Below are 27498 nucleotides of genomic sequence, written 5' to 3' on the forward strand. Positions count from 1 at the left end.
ACTAAGAATTGATTGGTCCACCCTTCTTAAATGTAACTGCAGAATGATCTCAAGACTTGTGCTAGAAGAAATACTACTCTTGTTAACAACAGCGGAAGACACCCCCCTACCCAAAACTGATGCAACTCTAGAATCCAAGAGAATCTGGAACTTCAGTGGAAGTTTTCCATAATAGGTTGAAAACTCTTATGCAGGCTAAGAATTAAAATGCATGGCATGGCTTCCTGGTTTCCCTCTTTTCCAGTTTTATTTTAAACTCAGTGTTTTGTGTAGCAATTTTCTAAAGTTGCTACACAACTTCAGGAACAGCAACTTACATTCTTGAATGATAAAAGATGTATAAGAATGTGTAAAACCCTGCACTCCTCATTTTTGCCATATGAATAAGGAACCATACAGCGGTAGGATCAGGTTTTTTGGTGGTGGTATTAGTTTGGGGGTGGAAGGAAAACTCTCATGTTAGTATCATGACAGGGGTAATAATTTGAAATTTAATCACCTCATTATTTAAGCTGAAGGTTTAGGATGAACCCTTGTTTTGTAACTTAAAAAGCTTTTCCCATCAGGAAATCTTAATCTGAGATTTTGCTTTCTCTCCTCTCCTCCGCACCCACGCAGCCCAGATATAGGTCTGGGGGCAGTTGGGATGTGGACTGGAGAGGCTGAAAAGGCACTATAGTCTTTCAGAGAGTGAATAGACAAGATAAATAAACAAGGATAAGCAAATTCAAGTTGGGAAGAGACTATATTGGAATACAAGAAACGGTTATCTTCTCCATTTCAAGCACATGGCTGAGAAGAAAAAAAATGGATGATTTGTTTAAAAGTATTAGATGTCAAGATTAGATTTATAACAGTGTTTGTCCAAAGCAGCTTCTTTTTAAAATGGTTATATCTCAACTTCCCTTGGTACTGCGTCATATTTCAATATCACACTCTCTGATTATAACCCTGTGCTGAATAACCTCAAATTTTCATTCATCAAGGCTCAGGTTTGCTTATAACCTCAAATGTTAAACTTCTAGATAAAAACCCTAGTTTATTTTAAAAGTACGCCATTTTTCTGTGGCCATAAAGAAGGTATTCATCTGTCTTGAACACACGTGTTTGCAACGAAGGTATCAAGATCTGAATTCATTGTCTAAGCTCCCTTTGCTTAGAATGTAACTAGCATGTCTGTGCCCAGCTTGTCTCATTTTAAAGTAGGTGTCTAATACGGATTAGGTGACCTGCAACTTGGAAGTGGCTATTTGCCTCTGTTGCCTGCAGATGGAATTTAGGGAGGTAAACTGACTTGAATCACTACCACAGCTTAGACACAAACATCTGCACTATGAATGTGTAAATGTAGGTTAATCCTACCCTAAGTAAAACAAATATTTGCAAGTGATTAATGGTTATAAACTGAATAGAAGTAGGCTCCCAAATTATTTTAGCAATTTGAATATAATTTCAAAACTAAACAGAATTAAACAAAGAGTCTTTTAAGAACTAACGTTTTGATTTATAGATTATTTTCGAGCCATTTGAGAAGGATGCAGGTTTTACAGCCTTGGAGACAGTGTTTTTTCTTATCCAGACCAGAGACAGTTGCTGTTGGGAAGTTAATCTCTATGTCTTTCAGCTACATTTTCTTCTGGAAAGACAAAAGGATTGCTATGGCTGTACAACCCAGTTTGCAAAGGCTTCTTATGTGTCCAGGGGAGTGTCTTATTACCTGCAGTCTGTTGTGAATATCAAGTAATTAGGATAAACACCTAAATATTATTTCTAGGGTTGCTTTGAATAGTCGTTACTTTTATTCCCAGTTGTTGTTAGCATTGAATGCAAATTCAAAAAGGCTAATGATGCTTTTAAAGACCACGTGGTTTTTTCTTGCTAACATGAGTTTCCTAAGCATTTCCTATTCGGGAGGTGCCTTGTGCACCTTTAGCTAGCTGGTATATCTTTCTGATTGGTAGACTGCTGAGAGTGATCATTCAATAGCAGAGATTTTTTTTTTTTTTTTAATTTAGTTACTTAAAACAAACATTTTACTCTAAAGCTACTTTTTTTTTCTTTTACCCTATTGCAACTGAAGATAAAGATTTACCATCTCATTATTTATTTTTATGTGAATATACTACTATTATAAAATACTTTAAATAATTTTCTATTCTATTCTATTTCTATTCTATCAGAGACAGTCCAGAAACAATAATTACTAGTCTGAAAATGGCTACAGACACACACTGTAAAAAAGCATGTTGTACTGGGTGTAAAATTGCAAAACAGGGTGATGCATCTGACCTAAACCAAACTTGTAAACTAGATAGCAGAGGTGTCAAGGATCTGCATGAACTATCTGTCAGATATAAACCAGAATTCCCTATTGTTGCCTACTCACAACCTGTACCCATGCCACAGCCTCAGCCAGGAGCAGAGCAGCCAGGGGACACTGGGGACAGCCCCAGCCCTGATCATCGGGTACCTCCCTGGTGCAGTGGGGCCATGGCCGTGCAGGGCAGGGCTGTGGGGAGCTGGAGACCGGCACTGCTGCGGCATCACTGGGGCAGGGGCTGACAGTCTTGGGGGGCTGACATGAGGTCCTGGGACCTGGGCAGAGTGGAGGGAGCCCTGGGGGTCCAGGCAGGGACAGTCAGGGCTGGGGGTGCCCTCAGGGCCATGGCAAAAGCTAGCAAAGTCTTTCATGGCTGTTTCCTACTCATTACACTGAGAAGATGGGCTTCCTGTGGAAAAGCAGTAAATAGCTTTATTTTAAAAACAAAAAGAAAAAAATAAAAAAGCTCAGATTTCAAGCTTTTTTCATGAATTCCTATAATTTGCTTCAATGTATGAAACTTATTTTCCTTGCCATTGCAGTAAAGTAAAACTTCTTTGAAATCTCTGGCTTTTTAGAATATTTTTCAAAATCCAGTTCAAAATCTCATGAGATTTAATAAAAAATAATTTTATTCTCTCTTTTTATTTCTCATAATCTGGAAGCCAGAAATCAGTGGGTTTCCTGAGACAGGGTTGCTGATCCACTGTGTAGTTACTAAATTTAGCATTTAACGTGATAAAAAGTTCTGGGCTGCGTGGTATCTGTAGGATGGCCTCCTTGAAGCAACAATTTGTAAATTGTATCTGCCAGCCTTACTGAGTGCAGAAAAAATGTTTGTATCCAAAAAATCAAAATAGATGTTCTAAAAACATAACATGTAGTACAACAAGATGCAGAAAGGTTCTTGGTTTTTTGTACTTGAACTTTTCTGCTTTGCAAGTCTGCAAAACAGGTGTTTTCTACTCAGGATTTTTATTAAGGGATATATTGGTGCTTTTAAGCCCAATCATTTTTTCCACCACCATTAGCATGTGGAAATGCTCTATACTTATTATAAACATTGCCAGTAAGAATTTTTAAGGAAATTCACTCTTCAATGTTACTGACAGGCCTAAAAGCTTCCAAAGAGCAGTTTCTGGAATATTGATCTTCAGCTTGCATTATCCAAAGCTACAATATACTCGATGGCTTGGTGTGACAATTGGTAATAAAATGACAATTAATCAACAGTAACATGATCTCTGAGCATGCTTCCATCTTGCCACACACAAACATAGTCAGGTCCCATTTTTTAATGAAAATTCTTATTTTTAGGCATCTCAGTTTTTGACCATCCATCTTCAGAAGGTTAAAGGAGTTATCCTATCCTTGAGGCCTATTTACATCAGCCTCTTGGTCCAAAGTGGCCTGTGGACGTGCTGAGATTGTGCACAGACTCTCGCTCAGAATTTCCCAGCGTTCAGTTTTCAGAATATGCGGTTCTACTATATTTGGGATAAAAATATTTGTATATCTACATTTTTTCAGCTCCTCAAGGGATTCTGAATTATCAAGTAATTTTGATTTTTTTCCACAAAATGGAACATGAGGGGGAGAAAAGAGCTTGCATATTTAAGCTGATGTAAAACCGGAGGGGGAATTCTTAGTATCTCTGTAGTAACGTACGTGCTGCTCTGTATTGCTGTTAAATTTCACTGCTTAAAAAGACATGACTAGCACCAGTTTGTCTCCCAAATAGCATATATACAATAAAATTATTATATATCATTCTGTTAAGGTCATTTGTGGAGATATACATGTCATGATCTGAAGGGGACAGAAAAGATGGAGCCCTGATTATGCCTTTAGCAACATGTGGCAACATAGGTGTTCGTGTCCATTGGAGTGGAGTGGCTGAGCTAGCTACAGGCAGCAGGAGAGTTGGCTTGGAAGTACCATCACCATTATTAAAGTAAAGCAAACAGGATTTGCTTTTAAAATTATTTGTTTAGTTTTGTGGAACAGTATTTTATGTTTTTGTTTTTTGTTTGTGGGTGTTTTGGTTTTTTGGGTTTTTTTTTAAAGTATCCAGTGAGACTTGGGGTAGAAAAATATTCTCAGCAAATGTTAGGGCCCCATGTTTAGTTTCAGTGACTGAAATACTAAGGGTGTATTTTCAAAAACATACACAGCAAGGCAATTGCAATGTAAAGAGCTCCACTTTCTCACCAGCAGCACACTTTTACTGCAACTGGAAGAAAGTAACAGACACCTTTAGTGCTGACAAGGTAGTTCAGCACATCTCTTCACTAATTATCCTATTTGCTGAAGCTACCAACCAGCATGCCAATTATCTGCGTACTTCTGATATAAGCAATTTTCTACTACAGGCAATCTGGACAGGTCCTGATAGCTAATGCCACTAACCAGCTGAGAGTCACTGGTTCCACAACTTCTAGTCACTGCTGAGATGGGCTGGATTTTAAAGTGCCCTTGAAATAAGATTTTTTGCTCCTCACAAGTCCTCAGAATAATCCAGTAATTCTCTGCTTGAAACCCCCAAACACATTCACTCTCTTACACACCAAGTCATATATCTCAAAACACCCACTTAAAAACCATCTATTTTGCAACCCAAAGCGTTATTAGCACTTCAGGAAGCAGCCATTCTAGTATCTCAAAGGCCTCATCTTTTATACCAAGGCAGTCTTAATGGCAGGAAAAAGCTAGTTCACATTCCCTCGAGCATAGCATACAGGCAAAACTTTCATTTTTACATCTTTCATTGCGTTTGTCTGCAACAGATATATATCTTGCATAATCTTCAGAAAGCTTCACTATTTAATTATTTTTGTATTTTCCACAGTTGTTTTCAGACTATATTGAGGTGTTGGTCTTATACAGGTTCATGTGTTGCTTTCATGGAGGCACTCTGCTGGATTTCAGTTCAGTGAAGTTTCAAGTCATTTAAAATGTTTTCTGTTTCAGTAGTTCTTTCTGTTGAGTATTCAGATGAATTCTTCTCATATGAACACATATGCAAAAGCTGGTCATGATCTACATCCAGATTATTGTCTGATGGGGTGGAATGTTTCCAGTCTTGCCCTTTGAAGCAGTAAGAACAGTGAAGGGCAGGTGGCTAGACTGTGCTGTCTTGCGGCGGTTCCCCTGGCTTTTATAGGCATCTCTAGTATGATTTCTGCGGATTGAAACGGATCAAGGTGGCAAATAATTCTTTAACATTGCTGCTGCATGTGGTACAAATTGGAGTCTGTTTTTTGCTTTCTAAGCCTCCTAAAACCTCTTTAGTTTGTCCTAGGACAAGTTGGATGCAGACACAGTGACACTGAGGAGCTGCAGGCTCTCCCCATCACATAAACCAAAACAACACCAGGATGCTCTTCTCCACTCCTGTCAGTAAGCTCACCCCGAACTGGGAACAGGACGGTGTGAAGCTAAGGCCAGTTTTAAAGTGGAAAACTCGGTCCTGGATATTTGTCTCTAATGATAGCCTGGCATTTTTCACAAAAGAAGGATAAGTAAAATAAATAGACTGATAGTAAAAATAGCCTTAAAACGGCAAGTGAAGCTTAGTATCTGCAAAAAGAGGTTTTATATCTCTGATATGTTGACAGACTATGATGTTACGCGCACTATAAAAAAGAGTGAAGTAGGTGAAGCTATTACTTCCAGCATCTCTGCAAAAGCTGATTGAGATCCTGCAGAACAGAGGATGCTATCTAAAACTGATGAATTATGATATGAAGTGTTAAGTAAGGCTTAAATATTGTGCAATACTAATATTGGGTTACAAAGAATGATAGATAGATTAGTCAGTATGCAACCCCAAAATTGCTGAACTTGGGGAGTAGTATGTTATCCTAAAATCTGTAAATCTGGCACAGAATTTCTTATCGTTATGCTGTCTAGATGGAAAAAATGCTGTTAAAAGTATTAAAAACTCTGAATTTCTTTTAAAAATTATGCTGCTTAGGTTAGTTTATTAGCTTAGTATCTAGAGTGGATTCATTTGGATGTGAAGACTTTTCTGTTGTTTCTGAAATTTTTAGTGGCTTTATAAGCAAAAGTATTGCAATTGAAAATTCAATGTATTTCATTAACCCTGTCCTTCTTTTATGCATGAAAATGAAGAGTTCTTGAATATGTTGATAGGGTTTTCTTTTTTACCTACCTACAGCTGTAACAACAGACTTTAGATACTGTAAAAGATATGTACAAAAAGGGAGTAATCTCTTCCCCTTGTTCATGATTGATTGATAGGAAAAGAATAATATATTTAAATTGCAACATAGGTGCATATTCAGGACGACTGAAGAAAATTATGAAGAAAACTCTCCTGCTTGTGATAGTGACAAGTAGGCCACCTGCAGAGACTGAGTCAGTAGCATCGGAAGTTTTTTTAAAAAGGTTTCTTAAACTGGGCTATACCCCCTGAAGAAGGGAAAGGTGAAAAGGAGGTCACAAAATGCTCGTGATGGCTGGGAACAGTTAATGGCCTCTAATTTCTGGCAGCTCTTCAGTCTCTCCACAATGGGGGAGTGGAGTTTTACACCTGCAGCCAGGAGTTAGAAATTGAACTAAGTTGCCGACAGCAATTAGAGATTTTTGGCTGTTCCCTGTTAATATAAATTATTGTCAACAGCAATTACAACTGCCTGTCACTAAGTTAGAGGGGTTGCAGAGAAGCAAAAGGATCAGGAGGTTATTGCACAACAGAAAGAAGATTCCAAAAGTCAGTCAAGTTTGAAAAAAAGTGTGAGAAATAGTGGGTTAGACAAATTTCTGTCAAGAATGATAGATGTTTGATCCTGCTCTAGTCAGGGGAAGAGGCTTTGGGGGTCCCTTCTAACAGTTACAACTCTGCTGTCGTAATTCTGGATTTTGCCTATGAAACATGAGGTTGGAGGGATGAAGTCTATCCACAGTTGAAGCTTGATCCTCAGAAAAGGCATTTTTCTTCCCCTCACCACACATCTCTTCATCACACTTTCACAGCAGACCTGCAGCGTATGGGGTGCAAAGGAGGACCTCGCTGGCCGCAGCCTGCCCGCCTCGCGTCTCCCATCCAACATCCACTCAGTCAACGCCCCTTACGTGGGACTGTAGACCTGCACAGCAGCTCTGCCCACACCTTCTCATCACCTCCTTGCTTGGCAGAGCAGGGAACATTACCCTAAAGCTAACACTGCTCTAATCTTGAGTACAGTGCCAGCCTTTAACTCATTCCTTCTAGTGTTTTGTTTTGGTTTTTTTTTTTAATTAGAGTAAAATTATTACATGACATGGCATTGCATGAAAGGTGGAGGAAATTCAACCCATTTACTCAAGCAGGTATCTCCTTTCAGGGCAACTCTGGGGCCGGGGGTTCCCCATGGGGGGAGGCGGGGCAGGGCCTGGCAGCCTGGGCCTGTCCCACCACCCCTGCCAGGGAGGAGGGTGGGGGAACAGGCCCAGGCTGCCAGGGTCTGCCCTGGGGGGGACGGGCCAAGGCCAGCCCGTGGGTTGACATCAGGGTCACGCCCAGTGAGGAGAGACAGGGTCAGACAGCCCCGGGATGGCCGGGCAAGGCCTTCCTGTGGTGTCATCTGGGGGCCTCTCCCTACAGATACCAGAGGAAAGGGGCTGCCCTTGGCTGCACTGGCTGTCATGGCCCTGAGCCCCACAGGCAGAGCCCCAGGACAGGGGGATGTGCGCCAGGCCCTTACATCTCTTCACTTTGTATCAGGGTTGGGATTACTACGGCATCCTGCAGATTTAAGCTATTGCTTCATGCACGACTGAGGGCTGTGCAGTAGGTAGATCTGAACGTGTCAGCTTTTTATGCATCAAAACACACCAAATTGTGCAAAGACAAACTTCTACCCAGGCTCATTTATTCAGTGCCTTTCAAGTAACAGTACTTATTTGCGGTCTTGTGCCTCTGGCTCCCTCACAGGTCTGTACAACTTCTAACTCGATACTTTATGTAGTAGGTTAAAAAACTGCTTTTTTATAATAAGAAATTTTCAGAGACCATAGTAATTCAGTAGGTGATTGTTTAAGCCACTTACCCCAAGAGAAGCTGAGGAGATAGTTAACGTATGTTTTACTGTGACAGAAGATTACTTCTTTGTCATCAGAGAGGTATTGTGGTATCCTAAATCTTTATGTGGTGCACAGATGAAGAAAGCACTCCTCCAACATGCACCGGATTTTAAATTTAACATAGTAGATACTTAAACGAGAACTAAAAAGTGGGATTGTTGATAGTGTGTTATACTTGGTGTCTTCATTTGGCTCAATGGTGATTTAAATGTATATTTTTATTTTTGTTTTTAGTAGCTAAGGATGTCAACATTTTTTTTGATGAGTTAGAAGGTGTGAACAGCCCTTCCAAAGATGATGACTCCCTGCTTCACCATGGTAATTTGACCAGTACTTCTGATGATGCCAGCAGGTTGGAAGTTGTGGGAGAGGTAAGAACACACAGAATTATTAATATAATAATTATTCATTCCCATTATAAAGAGGGAATAAATGTACTTTGATTTAAAATCTCATTCTGTGCAAGACAACTGGTATCTGACCTTTGTCATTGGGACTGGTTTTCCATTCTAAGATTATAATGCTGAAATATAAAATATCTCAAGTTAAAAGGAGGTTTTATTGATTTCATGCACCCCTATTGAAAAGTCTATATAGGCCTTTGTTGTCTGCTTGTTTTCTGAACCAGCCAAGTCTAATGCTTCACTGCTTCTGAAAATAATGGAAAAGTTTTCCCTATATTAATCCTTCTGGGGGAAAGGAGGGAGGAGGAGAATTTGTCATAAATCTCTCATGAGAAGCATTGGTTACCAGGTATGTGACACATTCCCTTCCAGTGAAGAACAAGTGACCTGATGACGCATAATGGTGATTCAGAGAACATGCCAGGGAGGAATCATTCAGCACGTAGTCCCTTTTGAATTATGTCTTAAGGCAGGCAAAGCATCATGGACCCAAGTATGAAAATTTGGGCCTAAATTCCTTTTTGTGTCTTTTGTGCAGAAAGGAATGTGATAGTCTTTAACTTTGCCTCCAACTGCTCTACAACCCATGGATGTTGGGGCTATTTCCTCAAGGAGTGAGGAGACCAGGGACTTGTCTCCTTTCCCTCACCTCAGAAGTGCAGCTGCATCCAGACTACTTACTGGAGTGCTCTGATGTTACCTGCAAGCTGTGCCTGAGGATTTTTTGGCAGAGGGCTGACTGGCATAGAGCAGAACTGGTAGGGACCATACTAACAAATAAAAAGCATAGAAAACCATAGGATATTGCTGAAGCCCCCACCCTGACCCTGTTGTGTTTACTAGTTTAGATAAAATTTAGAAGACATAATTACAGATTATGTCTTTTTCAGGAGCTACAGTGTTTTGTGGTGCAAGTTCTTTTGTGAAACACTGTTGAGGAGAGAGTTAGAGATTTTCCTTGTTCTAGAAATTCAGCCCATAGAGAGCTGCACTCCTGGAATGTTTAGACTGATAGTTAAAGCAACAAAATTCAGGCCACCCAGAGATGTTTGACCTTGCTCACAATTTCATCTTCCCCTTTACTCATCGATCTTTCCCAGCTTCCCATACAACTTACAAAGGGTCCTCTTTGCCTGCTTGCACTACAATAGGTTAACCTGACATGATATTCGTGTGTTGCATTTTGGGATCATGTACCATATGGTCTCTAACAAAAAGACATGGGTGAAAGGCACATGATCTTTGCATGTTAAAGAGGAAAAGCGAACAGAAAATGGTCAGAAGGATGGAGGATGAGGTAGAGCAACATACGCTGCTGTTACAGCAAAACCTTTTTTTCCTGTTCGATGTATTCTTTGCTATTTTTTAAAGGGAAAGAGACAATCTCTGAGGAATATTTTCCTAGTTGAACAGATTATCTTTTTTTTTTTTCACATAACCATAACTGAGTAAAGTAGCAATGTAGGTCATGTATATCTATAAGAGGAAAAAAACCCAGAAAATTGGAAGTCTTAAGGGGAGCTGAGGGATGCTGTAGCCTACAAAAAAAGTTTCAAGGTACTTGGCCCCTGCTTAATTTCAGAAGGAAAAGATACACCGTTTAAATTTTGTATGGTTTGTATGGATAAATATGGGAGCTCAACTACACAGTGGTGGGGTGAACTCTGAAGCTTCAAGCTTCCTTTCAGTCTTTCAGTTTAGTTTAGTAGCTAAGAGAGCCTGTTGATCCCGCTTAATGCCATTAGGACAGGGGATCTGGCCCCAGTGAGTCTCTCTGAGTGTATCAATGTTTGTTTGGTTTAGTTTTAAAGCTAACATTGCAGACAAATAATTTAATACGGTTTCTGTCTGAATTCATTAAAATGAATTTACAATCAAAAAAATTTACAAGGACATAGCAAAGGTTTCTTATCACTTTTGTGTAGCTGACAAGTTGAAATATTGTTTGCTTCAACTGCTAGTTGTTCATGCTTGACTTGAAGACTTTATGGATGGAGCTTTACAGTTCCTTAACAGATACAGAGCCAGACTGGGATTCAGCTTGTCCTTTGGCTAGAGATGGTTTTTTTTTCTTTGTTTTATGTTTCATTCAAACACAGCTACAGTCTGAGCAAATTAAAAATCACATTTCCCTTTGTTTACATTGATCAAAATACTTTTTACATATGCCAATATAACAATTAGGTATACACTTTACAATTTCAATCCAGGGACATATTATCACTAAAATATTGTATTAATTCCACTGAAGTTTCATTTTCTGAGAACTGGAGAAGCAGCAGAAAGAAGGTAAAACCTAAAGGAAAATGGCTTAGGAGCTGTACTCTAGGTATGCATCCATTCTGCTTTTCTTTCTACAGAGTAATAAATTAGTCTTCTTTATCCAAACAAGGGAGAATGATGGAGCTAGGACAAAATTCGACTTCTACTTAAATGAGCTTATATGGCCCATTCTTGACATTCCAGCTAATGTAGGTAGTTTTGAAATTAAAATTATGAGAGTCACTCCTTCAGTCTTCCCTTTAAGCATCAAACTCTGTTGATATTTGGGGGCAGTGTTATTAACAATGCACTGAATAAAGTTTGTTTTAACAATCTCTTTTATAAATGGGAACTTGCACTTAAGGTTATGGCAGAAAAAAGGTATTCACCTTGAAAAATAAGAATTCTGATGTTCTTTATGGTACTTATGATAGCTTGTACAATTTCAGTTCAGTTTTCTTGTGTGTATTTACAAGAATACAAGCTAACTACATATTTTTTTTCCACCACATCCCAGTCATCTTCAGCGATCAGGATGGATATAGCAAGAGATTATCTAAGCTTTCAGAGAAAACTACAAATCTGTTACCTCCTAACTTTTGAGCACTTGATTTTGCAGCCTAGATAATTTCATTATTAGAAAAGCTCCTTGTAATTAAATATATTATGGTGTCAAGAAGAATATACCAACCAGTGAAGATACATGAAAAAATAAAGTTGCAGCTTCCACAAAATTATAATCTAAATGGGCAAAAGGATATTAAGAAAAAAGAACACACAGAGAAAATGTACTTGTTCTTTGATTAGAACTGTGCCTTAAAAACTGGGTGATTCTGGGTTCCTCTTTTTCTGCATAAGTTACCACTGTTAGTGGTGCAGGTGTTAACCCCCTCCACCAGCTGTGAAGTCTCATGCAGGGGACTCTAATTTCAAGTAGCTGCAAACAATGGGAAAAGACGATCTCTTTAGAATTCAAAGATCCTATCTTCATTGAGCATCCATACTGATAATACCCAGGTACCAAAATAACTAGGAATCAGGAAATAATCTAATCTGTCATTACAGTAGTGATCATTGGAGTACCTTCTGATTTATTTTTTTGAAGACCTGCAGGTAAAGTTCCAAATTTCCTCGATTTCCCTAACTGCACTTTTGTTTAAATGTTGCATTTAAAGTCTATAGCTGTTAGGGTTACAAATCCTCTGATTTTTGGATAGTGAAACATTTGGGGTAAGGCCTTTATTCTAAAGCTGTCCTAGCATGTATGTGTATATGAGTCATATGTCTATGAATGTTGATGGCTCCCAGCTGTGGGTCTGAAAATATGAAAACTAGTGCATTCCTTGGAAAAGAATTCCTGATTATACAACTTCAGATATGCATATTACAAATAAAGCTGCAAAGATAGCCACAAATGCTAAACTTCTTGCTAGAGTGAAGTCTTCCCTCTTCTTCCACTTTCTTCTGGCATCCTTTTTCAGATGAAGGACTGGAGATTTGACATGCATGACTAGACCACTTTCCCACCAAAAACTGCAGTCAGACCTGGTTCTAGGTATTTTTTTTTTTAATTGGTTTAGGAAAAACAAATTTTGAAGTCGTAACACAGGGAAAGGAGATGCAATGTCTGGAGATAGGTCAGCAAAGCTCAAGGTAGGAGAAAAGGTTCCATCTAGAATAGTGTAAGCCTGGAATACTGTGGACAATGCAAAATCCCTGCAACTGCTATTTCCTGACACTGCTGGGCCAGCCTGACTGTCTCCATATCATGTTAGATCCTCAGAGTTCTTGTAAGTCCAGGCTCAGTCTATAAAGCTGCCTTACAGGCTATAACAGAGGACAACAGAAGGCCATGCCAGTCTAATAGGGTTTATCAGTCTGGATTTGACATTCTGTGTTCCTAAAATGAAAAGGACCTCCAAGTACAGATAAGAGTCCAAGCTGCCTTTCTGAGTGAAAAATGACAATACTGTAGTTGGAAGTTTCACAAGTCCAAGAGAAAGTAGTCTCAGGAAGTCATATTTATAGGGGAAGAAGTCCTACAAGTCAAATAACTCAGCTAAATCTCATAGACGCTCTTTAATGTAAAGTTCTCTATGCACTGATGAGTCAGTGTAGGGCAAACCATTTTTCTTCAGAGAACGATGAAACATAGGAAGCATAAAGGGCAAATCTATTTTTCTGGTGGAGTCACTACTGCACTCAGAGAAAGATACATTCCTTGTGGTACACTCTGGACAGGTCTGTGCTAACATTTTAGTTCACATCAGGAGTGTACATTTGAAGTGAATCTCTCAGTTGCCCCTACACATGCTTTGTTTGCATTCCAGAGCAGTGTTGGATTTCAAACCTGGATTCCCTCTGGATGCAAATAAATTGTGAGATGTACTCCAGTGAAGCTCCTGGACCAGACTACAGTGGGCCCAAAGTAAGCCCTCAAGCCTACATAGTGTGGACAGCAGGTCCTCAGGACAGATTGTTTTGCTTTACAGACCCTTTCCTATTACACTGCTTTACTTGCTAAAATAACACGTAGTGACTGTGGGACCTACAGAACAGGAAGGATGTTTCAGCAGGAGGCTTAGAAATCAGGACTACCAAGCTGACTCACTGCCTCTAAATCTCCTACTGCACCCTTCCTTTATTTAAATAACCTTAAATACCCTTTGGGGTTTTTTAACATCTTCTCAACATAGATATTTTATGGAAAAAAGTAAACTATGCTTCCTGAGCTGTTTTCATATTTAATGCTCTGTGAAAAATACTTCTGTTATCCTGATAATATCATTTGTCAGTGTGATATGCAGTATAGATATAAATGGTTTGTTACTGTTATTTCCTTAGGGCTTAAGTCTTTTTTCTTGCCTTCTTTTCAGCTCAAAGAATTCTTCCACTATATCAAGTCTGCATTAAGCTGTGTCAGGAGTCAGGCACTGTAATAAAAGAATCTTAGAAAAATTCCCCTTTCTGCCTTCAGTAAATGGGATGTACCAGGGGGATGGGACATTTGGGATGCTTTCATTGGTTTTTCCATTTAATCAAAATGCCTGCTGAGAATCAGGAAGATAGTTTACACTAAACTCTTTGAATGGGAATATTCTTTTTTTTTTTTTTTTTTTTTTGTAAGAATAACTTGTCCTATTACTATGTTCACTTTTTTGCGATTTAAATTAAGAAGCAGTTCTCCTATGGAGAAAGTATTTTGAAAATTCCCTACTCTTCCCAGATGTGAAAGGCAAAAAATTCTTCCCCCCCCCCGCCCCTGAGATTTGATCATATATTATAGGGCATGGCTATTTCTGGCAGGAATCATTGAACAAATTCTGGAAAACCAGAGAGGAATTAGCCTAACCCTCCCTTCAGCTTGGAGCTGGACTGACCTTGAGATCCCTAAAGGCCCCTGCCTATTATACTGCCCTGACAGAATGCTGTTTGTTCCTATATATCATTCACAGTGTGCATTTCTTGTACGAAATACTCCAGCCCACAAACTGCCACGCAATTTCAACTTGTTTGAAAGAGAAAGCTTAACTCCTGCCCAGGACTTGTATTATGTGGAAGTAGTGTTAAATTGTGAGGAGGATCTGTAGAGAGTTTCATCTCATGAATTTCTGAAAAAAGACCAGTATTTTGGTCTTTTAGATCTCAGGAGAGAGACCTGCTTGACCTCTTATTAACGGTGAAATCAAGTTGTTTCTTTGTCAGAGCAAACATTTGAACAGGTACCTTTTTTGCAGGAAATAGCCAAGAAACAGTATTTATTGTGTTTACGTACTGCTAGACCAAACACCAGGAATTATTTTCAGATAAATCCACTGGGCTTCCTCAGCTGTTCCTTAAGCCAAGAATACTCTGTAGTTAGTCTGATGAGGTTTGATGGGGTAGGTACAGGACCTTCATATCCTTTCTGTGTCCTGTGAGACAGAGGTACTATAGTCATCACAAAGCAATGAGAATCTCTGTGCCAGTTCTTAGTGTTTCTCACCACAGTAAATGTTCGTGCCATTGTTTATTCTTCTCACGTGTACAAAGACATTCTATCACACTAAGTTCTTAATTTTAAATGTACACTTCAGTAACACTATTCTCTGCTTTATTTTATATGTAAGAGGTTATTCCCAATTTTCTGGAGGGTGGTGGGAGGAAGGTTGGCTTGTGTTCTCTATTCTCTCCTATCCCATGCCTATATGAACAAACATCTGCCTAAGACCACCTCCTGGTTTTGAAATGGGGAAGTCTGTACTACTTTCAGATGACCTCAAAGGTACTGTATGTAAAGCACCTAAAAACTTGAACGGCATGTTCTGATTACTTATCTTTCCTGTTGAGTGTTACTGAAAACTGCTGATGCAAACAGCAATGCAGCAATTACCAAGGCAAATTAACATTACTGAAATGTTTGACTTTCTCTTTACAGGAAGTACCAGATAAGAACAAAGCTAATGGACTATATTTTAGAGATGGGAAATGTCGGATTGACTACATCCTGGTATACAGAAAATCTAATCCACAGACAGAAAAGAGGGAAGTATTTGAGAGAAATATCAGAGCAGAAGGTCTTCAAATGGAAAAAGAGGTAAGAGAGCTTTCTTGAAAAAACCTTCCAACATTTAAAGCTGTGTAGAACTGAGGGTATGAGTTTTGTTTACGCTGAAACCTCTTTATTGTGTTGTAGCAGTGGAAAAATGCTTTTAAGCATGCCTAAATATAGGCACTCTATTGCCAGAGCAATGGGAAAGCACAGCCTAAAGGAAAATCAGACACATGAATTGAAGGCCAAAACAGGCCATTAAAGTCATCTTTTTCAAACTTATGCACAAGTAGGCCACAGAACTTCATTCACTGTGCTGTGCAATAGAGAAAACAAGTGCTGGGTTTCAATGGCCTGAATTCTACTGAGTGCAATCTACATTTCTGCACCTATGTTTCCTTTTAGCTACCTGCTCCACTCTTTGCTGAGGGTCTTGGTACTCTTTCCAGAGACCTAACTAGACCCCTGCCTTCCTTTTCCTGTCAGCTTAGGCACAGGGACTAGAGCGGTATTTTGGTAGTTTGCAACAGCCTAAAATCTCTCCTTCTGTCTTAACCCTAAACTTTGAAATAATTGGACAGTGCATATGAATCATTTATATCAATGTTATTTCCAACACAATGTCCTAAAACAGTAAACCTTTTCTGGACAAGAGTGTAAAAATGAATGTAAAGTGTCTAAGAATGTTTTGATGTGATAGGTAGCAGGAGCAAGGCTTAAAGAGATCATCTCTCTTTTGCCTAGGCTATGTTCTTTCTTAAGCTTTTGTAAGTGGGCTCAAACAGGCCTTAAGTCTCACTTCTGTGCAGAATAGATATTGCCAAATATTCAGCTTTACTTGTGCTTGATCGACTCACACTCATGCTAATATGCATTGTCATGCTGTCACTGATGGAACGGTAGAGGAATTTTCAGGTTACAGGCTTTGGTCAATTATATAGGTGCTGTACATATATCTCCCTTTCTTTCACGGAATTCCTGGTACATGAGTAGATATTCTGCCTGTGTACTTGAAAGGCACACTTCTTTGGAGAACACTGAGGAGGAAAAAATGGAAGCTGTTTCTCTCCAGAATAAGGAAAATGTTTCCTTTCTTTAATTGTTTTTGAATGAACATGGTTACTGGTGAATATAAGTTTATAAGACCATATCACTCATTTCATCAGCCAGTTACCGTAAACTATTCCTTCAAATAACCTGGAAGTTAGCATCTTTAGTGCTGCAGTAGTTGATAGAAGTTTTCAGTGACAGCTCTTGTTCATTTATTACATGTTTCCTGTAAACATACCACTGTCTGTAAGAGTTGTAACCCAACATCCAAGAACACAAGAGTATTGCTGCAGCTGTTCAGCTTCACAGCCTAGAATTCTGCCCTGCTTCCACCAGGAGACGTGCTGAGGAAGTCTCTGAAGTTTGGCCAGTGTAGAAAAAGAATGTGGAATGAATCCTCCCTGTTGATATACCTGCCCAATGATTTTTAACCAATCTTTTCCTACTTCGTGATTTTTGCAGGTGAAAAAATCTGCAAAATTTGTCAGCAGTGAAAGCTATGGAATCACTTTATATTTTAAGCATTATGAAACTTATTGCAACATTCTGCACAGAAAACTTTTTCAAATTAATGATTTAAGTGCTTACTATAGAGTTTTGTTGTGGCTTTCAAGCCCATTTACTTGGACTTTGCCGCCTAGGCTGCATGAATGTTCTGCCCATTTGCTTATTCATTTCAGTTTCTATTATGCTACTGACATGCAGTTTTATTTCTTATTAATCTCATTTGGCCTTGGTGTGACTTCTTGCCAGCATCAGTAATTGTAGATTTTCTAAACTCAGAATGATCAAAATGAGGTTGTGTTACATGACTCAGGCTTATGTTTTTAAAATCTAGGGTAGCAACCTTTTTTAACATACGACTCTTACCTAAATTAACCCCTAGCATGTATATTTTATGATCATGTTAGTTTCCAAGTTGAATTATAATCCTGAAGGAAATAAATACATTCTTGGTACACTCCTTCCCCCTCCCTGCAGAGTAACAACTGCGCTGCATAACACTTAGATTTAAACTAAGCGGTGTGATTCGTTAATGCCTAGATTATTTCTCATTATTTTTGCTTCTCCTTTTGGTGAGACTATGCATCATTCTGAGTTTCAGGTCTGGAAGATTTTAACAGCAGGTCTGTTTTCTAATTGTTCATACATAATGTATTGCTTCTACTGGGAAAAGTTTGCTCCTGGATAAAACGAGAGAATTGTCTATGGCTTTGGCCACGTAACTTACACAGAGGCAACAGGCTGTAACCACTGGACTGAAAGAAACTTTTTACCTTCCATGAATTTTGTGTGGTTGTTGGTTCATTCTCCTTTAACTACTGGCTGTTCATATATTGACATTCGATTGTTTTCGTCCTGTCTTTTTAATGTGAAATCAGTGGCAGAGAGGAAAACTTATAGAGCTGTTCACACTGCAGTTTCAAAACCATATTCCTCAGTAACACTGCAGAGAGAGAAAAATGCACTGCAGTGGCTTGTTGAAAAGTGTAGCACAGCAAAATACCCAGGAAATGGTGGGTGCAGGGAGCAAAGTGTTCACTTAACAGCATGAAATGAGAAAGTGAATCTAAAATGAATTAATAAATGTTGAGATAACTTCGGGCATAATGTCAAGATCATGTAGCTGAGAAAGGTCTGAACAGGTATATGTTTCTGACTCTAGAAAAAGGTGATGGCATTTTGCAGATATTCCCCAATGAATTCACACTTGCATTCTGCAGTTATACCACAACACTCTCCCATGGAAGTTCTGCCAGGTTTGGTGCTTTGCATATCCAGTAGTAAATAACGAGGGGATCCCAGACCAAGGAACAGATCATTGAATTAGTGAAGGTATGGAAAATAGAGCTCTAAGAGTGAATGCTAATCGAGTGTAACAGCATAAATCATTTTCTGACCCTTTTCCCTGCTTTTCAGTGTATACTGTGTCTGGGTAGGATGACTGTATTGTCCTAGTCCAACATGGATCATATATAATCGTATGCATAGAAGCTCTAGGTAAGTTCATTGAAAATATAGGTCACTCCAGGAAAAGAAACTGCATTTTCTTTTCAGCCAGATATAAAAGTTTTCCTATATTGATTTATCCTTTTTTACAGTGTCTCACAAGTGAGATAAATATGATATCCTGGCTTTGGAATTCTTGATGACCCTACTGTTTTCATTTTTTAATACTCTTTGAAACAAAGTATTAGGTAAAATGGAGAGGGCAGTCTCCAAATGGAGCAAGTTCTTATCAGAGATGAGGTACCAATGGTATTGCTGGTTTGTAGGCACTGATACCTTCTGTAAATATTACACAAGACTCACACCTTCCAGAGTTGACTGGCAAATGATTAACAGGAGACAGGGTACTACTGTCCACGTTCTCAGGGTATGTTTCATATTTATCCAAATACAAGATAAACCTGAGACTAAGATCAGCCCATTGACTCTCAGAAAAAAATAACTTAGGGTCACTTCTACGTAAAGAGAAAATACAGATAGTGTCTGTCATTCCAAGTATAGTGTTCATCCCTCTGGGACAGCAAAAACCCAGCTTTTTTCTGGAAAACCTATTTTTTCAAGACAGAATGAAGAGTCAGATTACATTGGGCCCATGGTATTTTTCACAAGAATAAAGATTTATAAATTCAACCTGTTGGCCAACATCCAGCTAAGTTCCCTTATCCCAGATTATTCCTGCAGCTTCAACTAATGTATTTTAATCCCTATCCTAAATGACCATTAGAACTAAGTTGCTGTAAACAGTAACTATGCTGTGCTGGTACCTGGTATTACAGACATCTTTCAGTAAGGTACTTTAAATTATACTACACTAACAGAGCATGCACAGAGGTAGCCAGCATGGAGCAGCTAACATACCTAACTTGTTCACTTGCAACCTATGTAAGCTGAACTGTAATGCAATGAAAATGCAGGATAGAGGTAAGGTAGTTCAAAGAAATCTATGCTGGATGAACAAGCACAGACCACCTTTGGATTTGTAATTCGTAAAAGAGAAGTAGAAGGTCATCTTAGATTTAAGTAAATACTGTGTATCCAAAACTAATCTGATGTTGGGTAGGATCTGGTCATATAGCCCTAGGAATAGACTACATTTAGTTTGAACTTGGCATGTTTTGGGGGGTTTTTTTTTGCTTCTTATGACTGCACTGAACTAATTCATACAGAGTAGTTTTACTACTAAATGTACTTCATACATTTTGCTTAATGATTCTGTCCAAAGTTTTTAATTCATAATTTGTAAGTTGATTTGATACAGTTTATTTGAAAAGGCATTTGACGCACCAGTAGAAATGGATTGATAGAAAGGTAGTAAAGGGGAACTAATCACATAAGTAGTGAAAGTAGTATTCAGGCCCTTTATTTTTTATATTTTGCATATTTATGTATACTAATGTTTCAGTATAAAAGCAATAACTGCTTTAAAGCAATAGCATTCCTTACTGCCTTAAAAAGCAGGTCTCCTCACAGCTACTGGATGCAGAATATGTTTCAGGAACTAGTTTCAGATATTTTACAAAAAGCAGTCAATCCATTTGGGCTTCTGCCTTCACACTGATCTTTGCATCTTCCAGATGAAAGAAGATGTTAGTGTAGTGTACTGGTCCAGTTTTCAGGAACAATCCAAATTGTGTGGGTTTTGTGTTACATGCCTGATTAAAAATTTAAACATTGCCACCATAAGTGTCAAGCTGTCACCAGGGCACCTCTAATTGCATTCACTTCCTGCCTCAAGCAGCAGCTGACATTTCTGGGGCAACATCTGGCAGCTGATACACAGCTGGTGTATACAATAGGCAGTAGAAATATACAATAGTTGTTCTCTGGCAAAAAACCAAAAAGACAGGGAAGAGAAAAGCACAGTATAACCTTCAATTTTGTTGTATGAACAAGTATCTACTAGCAGGTATAATCTAAGTCTGAAAGTTATGTTAATCTGAGTCTGAAAGTTATGTTTTGAGATCTTTTTCAGGAGTTGATACAATATAATTACAGGATACTATTATTTCATGACTTTTCAAGTTTGCAAGCAGATGTAGGCAGGTTCATGGTGAGGTAGCAGGAGTTCTATGAAGCAGTTTCTCTTAATGTGGTTGTAACTTTGCGCTAATGGGGCAGGACTTTAGAGGCTAGAAACATGTATTCAGTAAGAGACTTATATTTAGCAGCAAGCTGGAGCCTGGTTTAAAAAGATGAATGTTGAGAGAAATTACAGATGACAGAAAGAGCACACAATATAGTATCTCCGTGACTCTTGGCTCATCCCTGAGTGTAAAACCAAAATAGACTTAAGACCATGTCAAAGTGAGGTAAAAGTTAGAAATAAAGAATGAGTATTAAAAAAAAAAACAAACTTCAAAGACTGAAACTTTAAGTGTAGTTGTGCTCAGAAAGTGATGATGTGAAAAAGAAAAGAGATGTTATAATCACCAACTATTCCTCCTGAGCATAGTCAAATATTATAATCTTTCTTTCTGGCAAAAATAACATCTACTACTTTTTGTTGTTGTTGTTAGTACTGCAGAGCCAAAACAGTTGTGTGAGATTGAGCTGCTTTTTTCTGGTTTGTGCGTCATTGCTGCAATTGTTCATGAGAGCCCTGTTACATAAACGTTATTGCTGATTGTGATTCATGGGCAGAAAAGAATTAAGCTGACTTCCAGACCTCAAGTGGCATTTGCAGATCTGAGTGAGGAAAGGTGTTTTATAAACTTAGCTTATGTAATTTGGTTCTCTGAGAAGCAGTGCACAATAAAATCTCTGTGCCTTTGGAGTGACTGCAAGTTTCTTTTTTGGTTATGACTTTGGTTTATTCAGTTATTGAAAGAACAGTAACTTGTTTGTAGCTTATTGCTGCCATGGATGTTAATTTAATCAACCAGGCATACAGTTTATAACAGAGTGCTCAGCCTATGGCCCAATAACTATTTGCAGCTTGCCAGGGAAGTTTGTGTGGTGGTCAGGAGCAGGCTGCAGGTCAGCTGGGGAATCTTCTTCTGGCTGCTATTTTCCTTTGGTGCTCATATCCCTTCCCTGTCATGTTGAGCTTACTCTGCACATACCAAACCCCCCTATCTACTAGAGAAAAGAGTGACTAGGGAAAGATTCCACCACCAAAATTGCATCTGCTGTCCTCCAAGCTTTTTTACAGAGAGGAATATATCTGTGTGCATGCACTGTGTGACACACATGCAGTATATGCCCTGCCGCTAGGAAGCACCAGGACAACTGTGCATGTGATGATCATCCATACTGTGCAGGCATGGGAGGTCAGGCCACATAGAGGATGTCACCTATGACTAACAGGCTTCCCTTTAGGACAAACTATATAGCTCCCCACCTAGAAAAATTAGGGGTTGCTGACCTAATAAATCTTAATTCCAACACAGTTTACATCTTCCTTTTCTGTTCTATAATAATGTGTGACTCCTTTAATTGCAGTGGGGCAGATTGCTAGCTGTCACCTTATTTAAGCCAACAGCTCAGTGGCAGTTTATGCTAGCTGAGGGATCTGTCTTTTACATGTTAATGCATTTTAAATTACATCATTTTGTGTTTGTTACAATTTACACATCCTGTCTTTCCTTGCTGATTTCATTTTAAACCATACTCAAGGACATTTTCAAGAAGAAATGAAATCAAATTCTGTCCTGTTCTTTTTCTTTTTTAATAGTGATGGAGGACCCTCTAGTTACTCCAGACATCACACACTTACCCATGTACATGCTTGGACACATATACACATATGCACTCATGTATACACACAGCAGAAACAAGGATAGCCAATATCTGTCTCCAGGTAAAGAAAAAAAACAATGTAGATGTTCCAGTCCCTTGACATAAGGGAGAGAACTTTGCTTTCATGCTAGAGCTGCACTAAATAAAATACTAAGATGTGAGTAACAGTGGCATGCATTTCCCCCTGTTTGAGTAACTGGTGTTTGGACAAAACTAAGCCTTCCTGGTCTTTGGAGAAGATCACATGTAGTTCAATGTTAATCTACTACTGTAACTAATATCAAGCATTCGGTAGCTTTCATGCACTCTAGTAAGTTGTTTCAGTCTCTCATTTTTCTGATTCTATTATTCAAAATGTAAATAGCTACAGCTAATGAACTTACAGTACAAATTATGCAGCCTGCAGGAGCTGTGGTTTCACAAGCAGCATAATATCCCATTATTAGCAGGTGCAGTTTGTTATTTAATGTTTAAGCACTGTGTCTGATTGCATCCACAAATCACGGATGGAGACATCAAAGTGACATAAACTATGCCTGCAAAAAGGGAACCAGACTGAAATGCAAGCCCACCACATGCATTATAAGTGAAAGTGCTTCCAGCTATTTAATTTAAAACATTGGGCTGTTCATTTCATCCAAATTCAGCCAGAGCAAGCAAAAAACAGGCTGGTCTTCCGAAGATTTATTGTTAGTTCATTAGATAATGCAAATAGCAACTGGAGTCTCTTTTCGGCAGTGTTTTACAGAAAAATGTATAGGTACAAACAGAACAATGTCCTTTTCCAGAGAGTGCTGTGTACTAGAAAGCATCGTCACTAAACAGTGGAGGAGTTTCTAGCTACCTGGGCTTCTGAGGGAAAATGTTTTAGCTTTCAGATACTATGTCCACTGTACGGCACAGTGGCAATTTAGAAGAGAAATTTGAGGAGGTACATGGAAGTCTGGATGAATAGAGTCTGAACTCAAATTTCAGTGTGGAGTTTTTAGAAGTAACCTTCTTGATTGTCTGAGGGAGCCCAGAAATTAATATATTTCTGAGTTAACAAATTCCAGCCTTTAACAGGACTTTGTAAAGCTAGTAGACTAAGAAACAGTTGCTGAAAAATTGATCTATATTTGAAAAAAGTATGGCTTTTTCATGGTGTATGGAGGTAATATAGAAAATATGTAGATAACTGAAAAACGATAAAAAGGCCCCTGAGATACTTCTTTTCTTTCAGGAATGTTTAGTAGGAATTTTTTTGTCAAAAAGTTTCCTGTCATCAGTCTTCACAAATCAGAACGTTAAAAACCTTTTGAAGGACACCAGGCTCATGGATAAAAACAGACAGGCAATAGATTAAAAAAACCAATGAAAGTTACATAGGAGATGTCCCCTATATGTCAAAAGTCACCTTTCCATTTACAATAATTGGTCTTAAACTGCAATTATTTTTGAGATGTTGTTTGCCTGCCAGTGACATCAGGAACAAGCGTAATCCACAAGGCTACAATCACTTAATGCACAGTGAGAGTTTTCATTGCCCAAGGGTGACATGACTGGTTTGCTGCAACATTCCCTGATAGTACTGGCTTAATGAGCAGAAATCTAGAGCTGTCTGTAGGGAACAGAAAGACAGAGTATATAGAAACGCCAGCAGTACGTTTTACATTCTCATTCAATGTTGATGATTTTGGTGTTGAACTTGTTTTGAAAAGATGGCATTTCACAGCATTACACTTCTGAACAAATAGTAACGATTTCAAGTGGCCACAGTACCTTCTTGGTCTAGGGGACATTTGCATCTTCTCCTGCAGCATGAAGTGGTGTGGTGCTGCTCTCCCTGGAAGTAGTCCCAGGAGGGAAGCATGAATCTGGAAAGGACAATTCCGTTTCTCACCCACTTTTGGTACAAGAGGGTCTCTCGTTGGCCGATTACTTTCTTTGTTATACCAGGTTAATTGGGTCATGGAGTGGAGCACTGGTGCTCTGTGCCTTGGATTAACTGTATTTTAACTGTGGTAAGAGCCTCACAAAATAGAGCTAGTCAAATTACCTCAGTGCTCAGACATTATTGAAAAAGACGTTTCAGTTTATGGCTCTCTGGGCCCAAATTAAAGCCAGCATTATCCACTGCATATTTACATATTTGTTTCTTGCTGCTTCAGAGTGGTAATGAAGTGATGTTGTAAATGAAGTTTAATAAAGCCTGACCTGAGGGAAAAATGTTCCTGAGATAGCCACATCGACTGAAACCTCTGGCAGCCAATTAGTCATGTCCCCCTGTTTAAAGTTTTATCTGGTTTACAACACTCTGTTCTGTGTACAAGTATCTTTCGTATTCTTATATGAAAGCTTTTAAAACAATCTCTAAAAGTACCTTGTAGGCAAAGCAGTGTAAAGACCCATTTCTTTCCTCTTGGAGGTTTTCATGGTACAGTACTTACTACTTTTCTTAGATACAGCTTGTTGCTGCTTCTGTTAATAGACAAATAGATCTTTCCATTTGTAGCAAATAAGATTGACTCCTCTTTCTGAAGTCTCCACTGTCAAGCACTAATATAAGAACTTTGTGCTTACTTTTTTTAACAACCATCTCTTATACCTTTTCAAAATTCAAAACTTTCCATAAAGCAGAAAACCTCCACAGTGAAAATGTAGACAGGAGAAGAACAAAATGGAGACATGTAAATCTGGAAACCATGACTCTATACTTTCTCTTGCAGTATGAAAAATTCATGTTATTTTTAATGACTGGTAGATTTGGAGACATTTGCTCTTCGTTTCCAGTGTGGTTTTTTGACGTTTCCCTTTCACGTTAGTTTATAAAAGTCATGTTTTGAAAAACTCTCATTGTAGGCTAGTCATAATGGTAGAATATTGAGGGATTTTCACATTCACATACTTCTATACATAAGTAGAAGTATATAGTTTTCCTATATCTTTCTATGTCTCTGTAATATCATATCTAGCATTGAGTATACACCATTTCCTTATGTATAAAATGTAAAGGTTTGAATTTAGGTATAGATAGGTTTTAAAATGAAATTGTTTGGAAAATTAGCTCCCATAATAAGCTGTTACAACTCATCCATCTAATTTTAGTGTATTCTTTTCACATTTTTAGTTTAATTGGCTTAGTTTCAGAAGCAGAAATTGTTTTTTGGAAGAAGTGTATCAGCAAGTTTATTTGCTTGACTGGTAGTTGCTAAATTCCAATGAATATGTTTTTCTTCACTTTTAATGTTCTTCTCTTTTCTTTTTTTTCTTTTCCTGAGGAAAATTGCATGAAGACTTTTTAATCAATCTACTAAAACCTCTTTTATTCAGGTCATTCCCTTTAAAATGGCCATTTAAATGAGACACTTATAACATTCTCATGATACCACTAGTTGTGCAAATCTGATTTTCTCAATTACCAAACATCAATAAAAATAAAGTTCTGTATTGTAATTTGTAATTTCTTTAAAATAGAAGCTGTAAAGAAGTTATCCACATTTAGGAGAAAGCTATTCAGACATGTTTACATGTGTCACTTTTTCTGACTTGTTTGTAATGAAGGCATGTAAGATACTTTTGGATATAGACTTCAATTTGATGGCCTGAAGAGGATTTAGCACCTCTGGAGTGTACAAATTAGGTCTGAAAGTCACTTCACCAGGTAACACCAAGCATGCTCCAGTTCAGGATCCTGCACATTATTTTGAGTAGGGAGTGAAAAGCAAAAGGAAGCTGTTTTTTTCTTTGTTGCAATCCATTTTGTTAAAAAGGAATGTATAAAGTTTCTGTGGAGACGAGGAGAATCACATGAAAGATACTTGATTTACTGGTAATACTGAGCGCTTGTCAACTGGCTCAAAGCCAAAAGGTGCTCTCTATAAAGGTTTTTCTTAGGATCATTTTCTTCACCAGGTCCATTTCTTTAGAATTTTTCTCCGTCCAGTGTATGCAAATTGACTAGGTAGGTAGTGAAATCACCATCTCTGAAGTTTGTTAGCAAATCAGAAAGCACTCTTACCTAGTCCAGACGACTGGCTCTTTCCCTGCCCTTTTATAGAATCGTAGAATAATTTGGGTTGGAAAAGACCTCAGGAGGTCTGTAGTCCAACATCTTGCTCAAAACAGGGTCAGCTCAGGACTTTCATGTGCCTTTTTCCAGGTGGATATACCTATTCATTTTTTATGTCTGCTTTTTTTTTTTTTTTGTCTTTCCATTCCATAGAGGAGCCCAGCTACTTTTTACATTTATCTTAAATGAAAGGCAGATGTTACACTCAGTTTTAATATGGGTTAGCCTAACCTCCAGTAATTCCAGTAACTCAGAGTTTTACTGCACTGCTCTTTATATGCTCTTCTCCACTCAGAAACTTGTCTTTCCATACCTAGACTTCTGTGCTTTTCTTTGCCTTGTAAGTTAATAATCTGATCTGTGACCTCATTTTCTGGGGAATCTGGAGAAGCTCAGGCATTCCTACTGTCACAGGAGTGCTGATGGGAAGGCACGTCTGAAGGTCATCTTCCTGAAGCAGAAGTGTCACCGATGCTAGGTCAGGATGGCCGTATTTTTTTTCTTCTGTATCTGTAGTTTAGTGCAGACTGCAGCCTGGCCCTTCATCTCCAGAGTTGTTGAATTTGTACTGTGAGTGCTATTGCTATTGGAAACTGTGGCTTTCTGAGACAGGATTGGATTAAACAAATATCCTGAAACAGCAGTTGAGTGGATGGAAGCTGTGGTATGTAGAACATCCAGGGTCAACAGTCTTGTGCAAATTTATGGATTTTATCATTAGCTTCAGAAATTCACAGGAGAGAAGAATTCAAGTAATAAAATACAGAAAGTACTGACCAAAATCAAGAGGCCTTTTAAAGTGCGAAGGACACTAGTGGGAGGCTTTGTTATTTACAGATCTGTATTTCCCTACGTGTTCTCTGTAGGCAGAATGAATAAGGTGGGATGGGAGAAATGGATGGCAGTCCAGGCCTTGTGAAATGTTCTGAATCACTTGCTGTCACTGTGATGTGTCCCAGACAGCTAAGCAGTGAACTAGAGCCACCCATGAAAGTGCAGTTGTAGGAAGTAATGTGTCTACGCTAGTGCAGAAGTTGGGGTGGGT

The 27498-nt window shown here is 38.6% G+C and overlaps 1 protein-coding gene across 11 annotated transcripts in view; it reads left to right on the forward strand.

Annotated features, from left to right (window-relative positions):
• ANO4 (anoctamin 4) overlaps positions 1-27498 on the forward strand; it is a 143982-nt gene that overhangs the window by 17525 nt on the left and 98959 nt on the right. For 5 of the 11 annotated variants that reach the window (XR_012043229.1, XM_072866324.1, XM_072866334.1 and 2 more), the window contains exons 2-3: positions 8642-8778; positions 15491-15649. Coding sequence is in view for 7 of the 11 variants with exons in the window: in XM_072866324.1 (XP_072722425.1) it covers positions 8642-8778; positions 15491-15649 (296 nt within the window). In the remaining 4 variants the exon portion in view is untranslated. Of the gene's footprint in view, positions 1-8362; positions 8447-8641; positions 8779-12528; positions 12629-13403; positions 13502-15309; positions 15338-15490; positions 15650-18378; positions 18491-27498 lie in introns of those variants that run through there. The other 6 variants (XM_072866390.1, XM_072866398.1, XM_072866407.1 and 3 more) reach the window with 4 other exon arrangements.

Source organism: Ciconia boyciana, chromosome 1, assembly GCF_034638445.1.
Source record: "Ciconia boyciana chromosome 1, ASM3463844v1, whole genome shotgun sequence".
Classification (NCBI taxonomy): Eukaryota; Metazoa; Chordata; class Aves; order Ciconiiformes; family Ciconiidae; genus Ciconia; species Ciconia boyciana.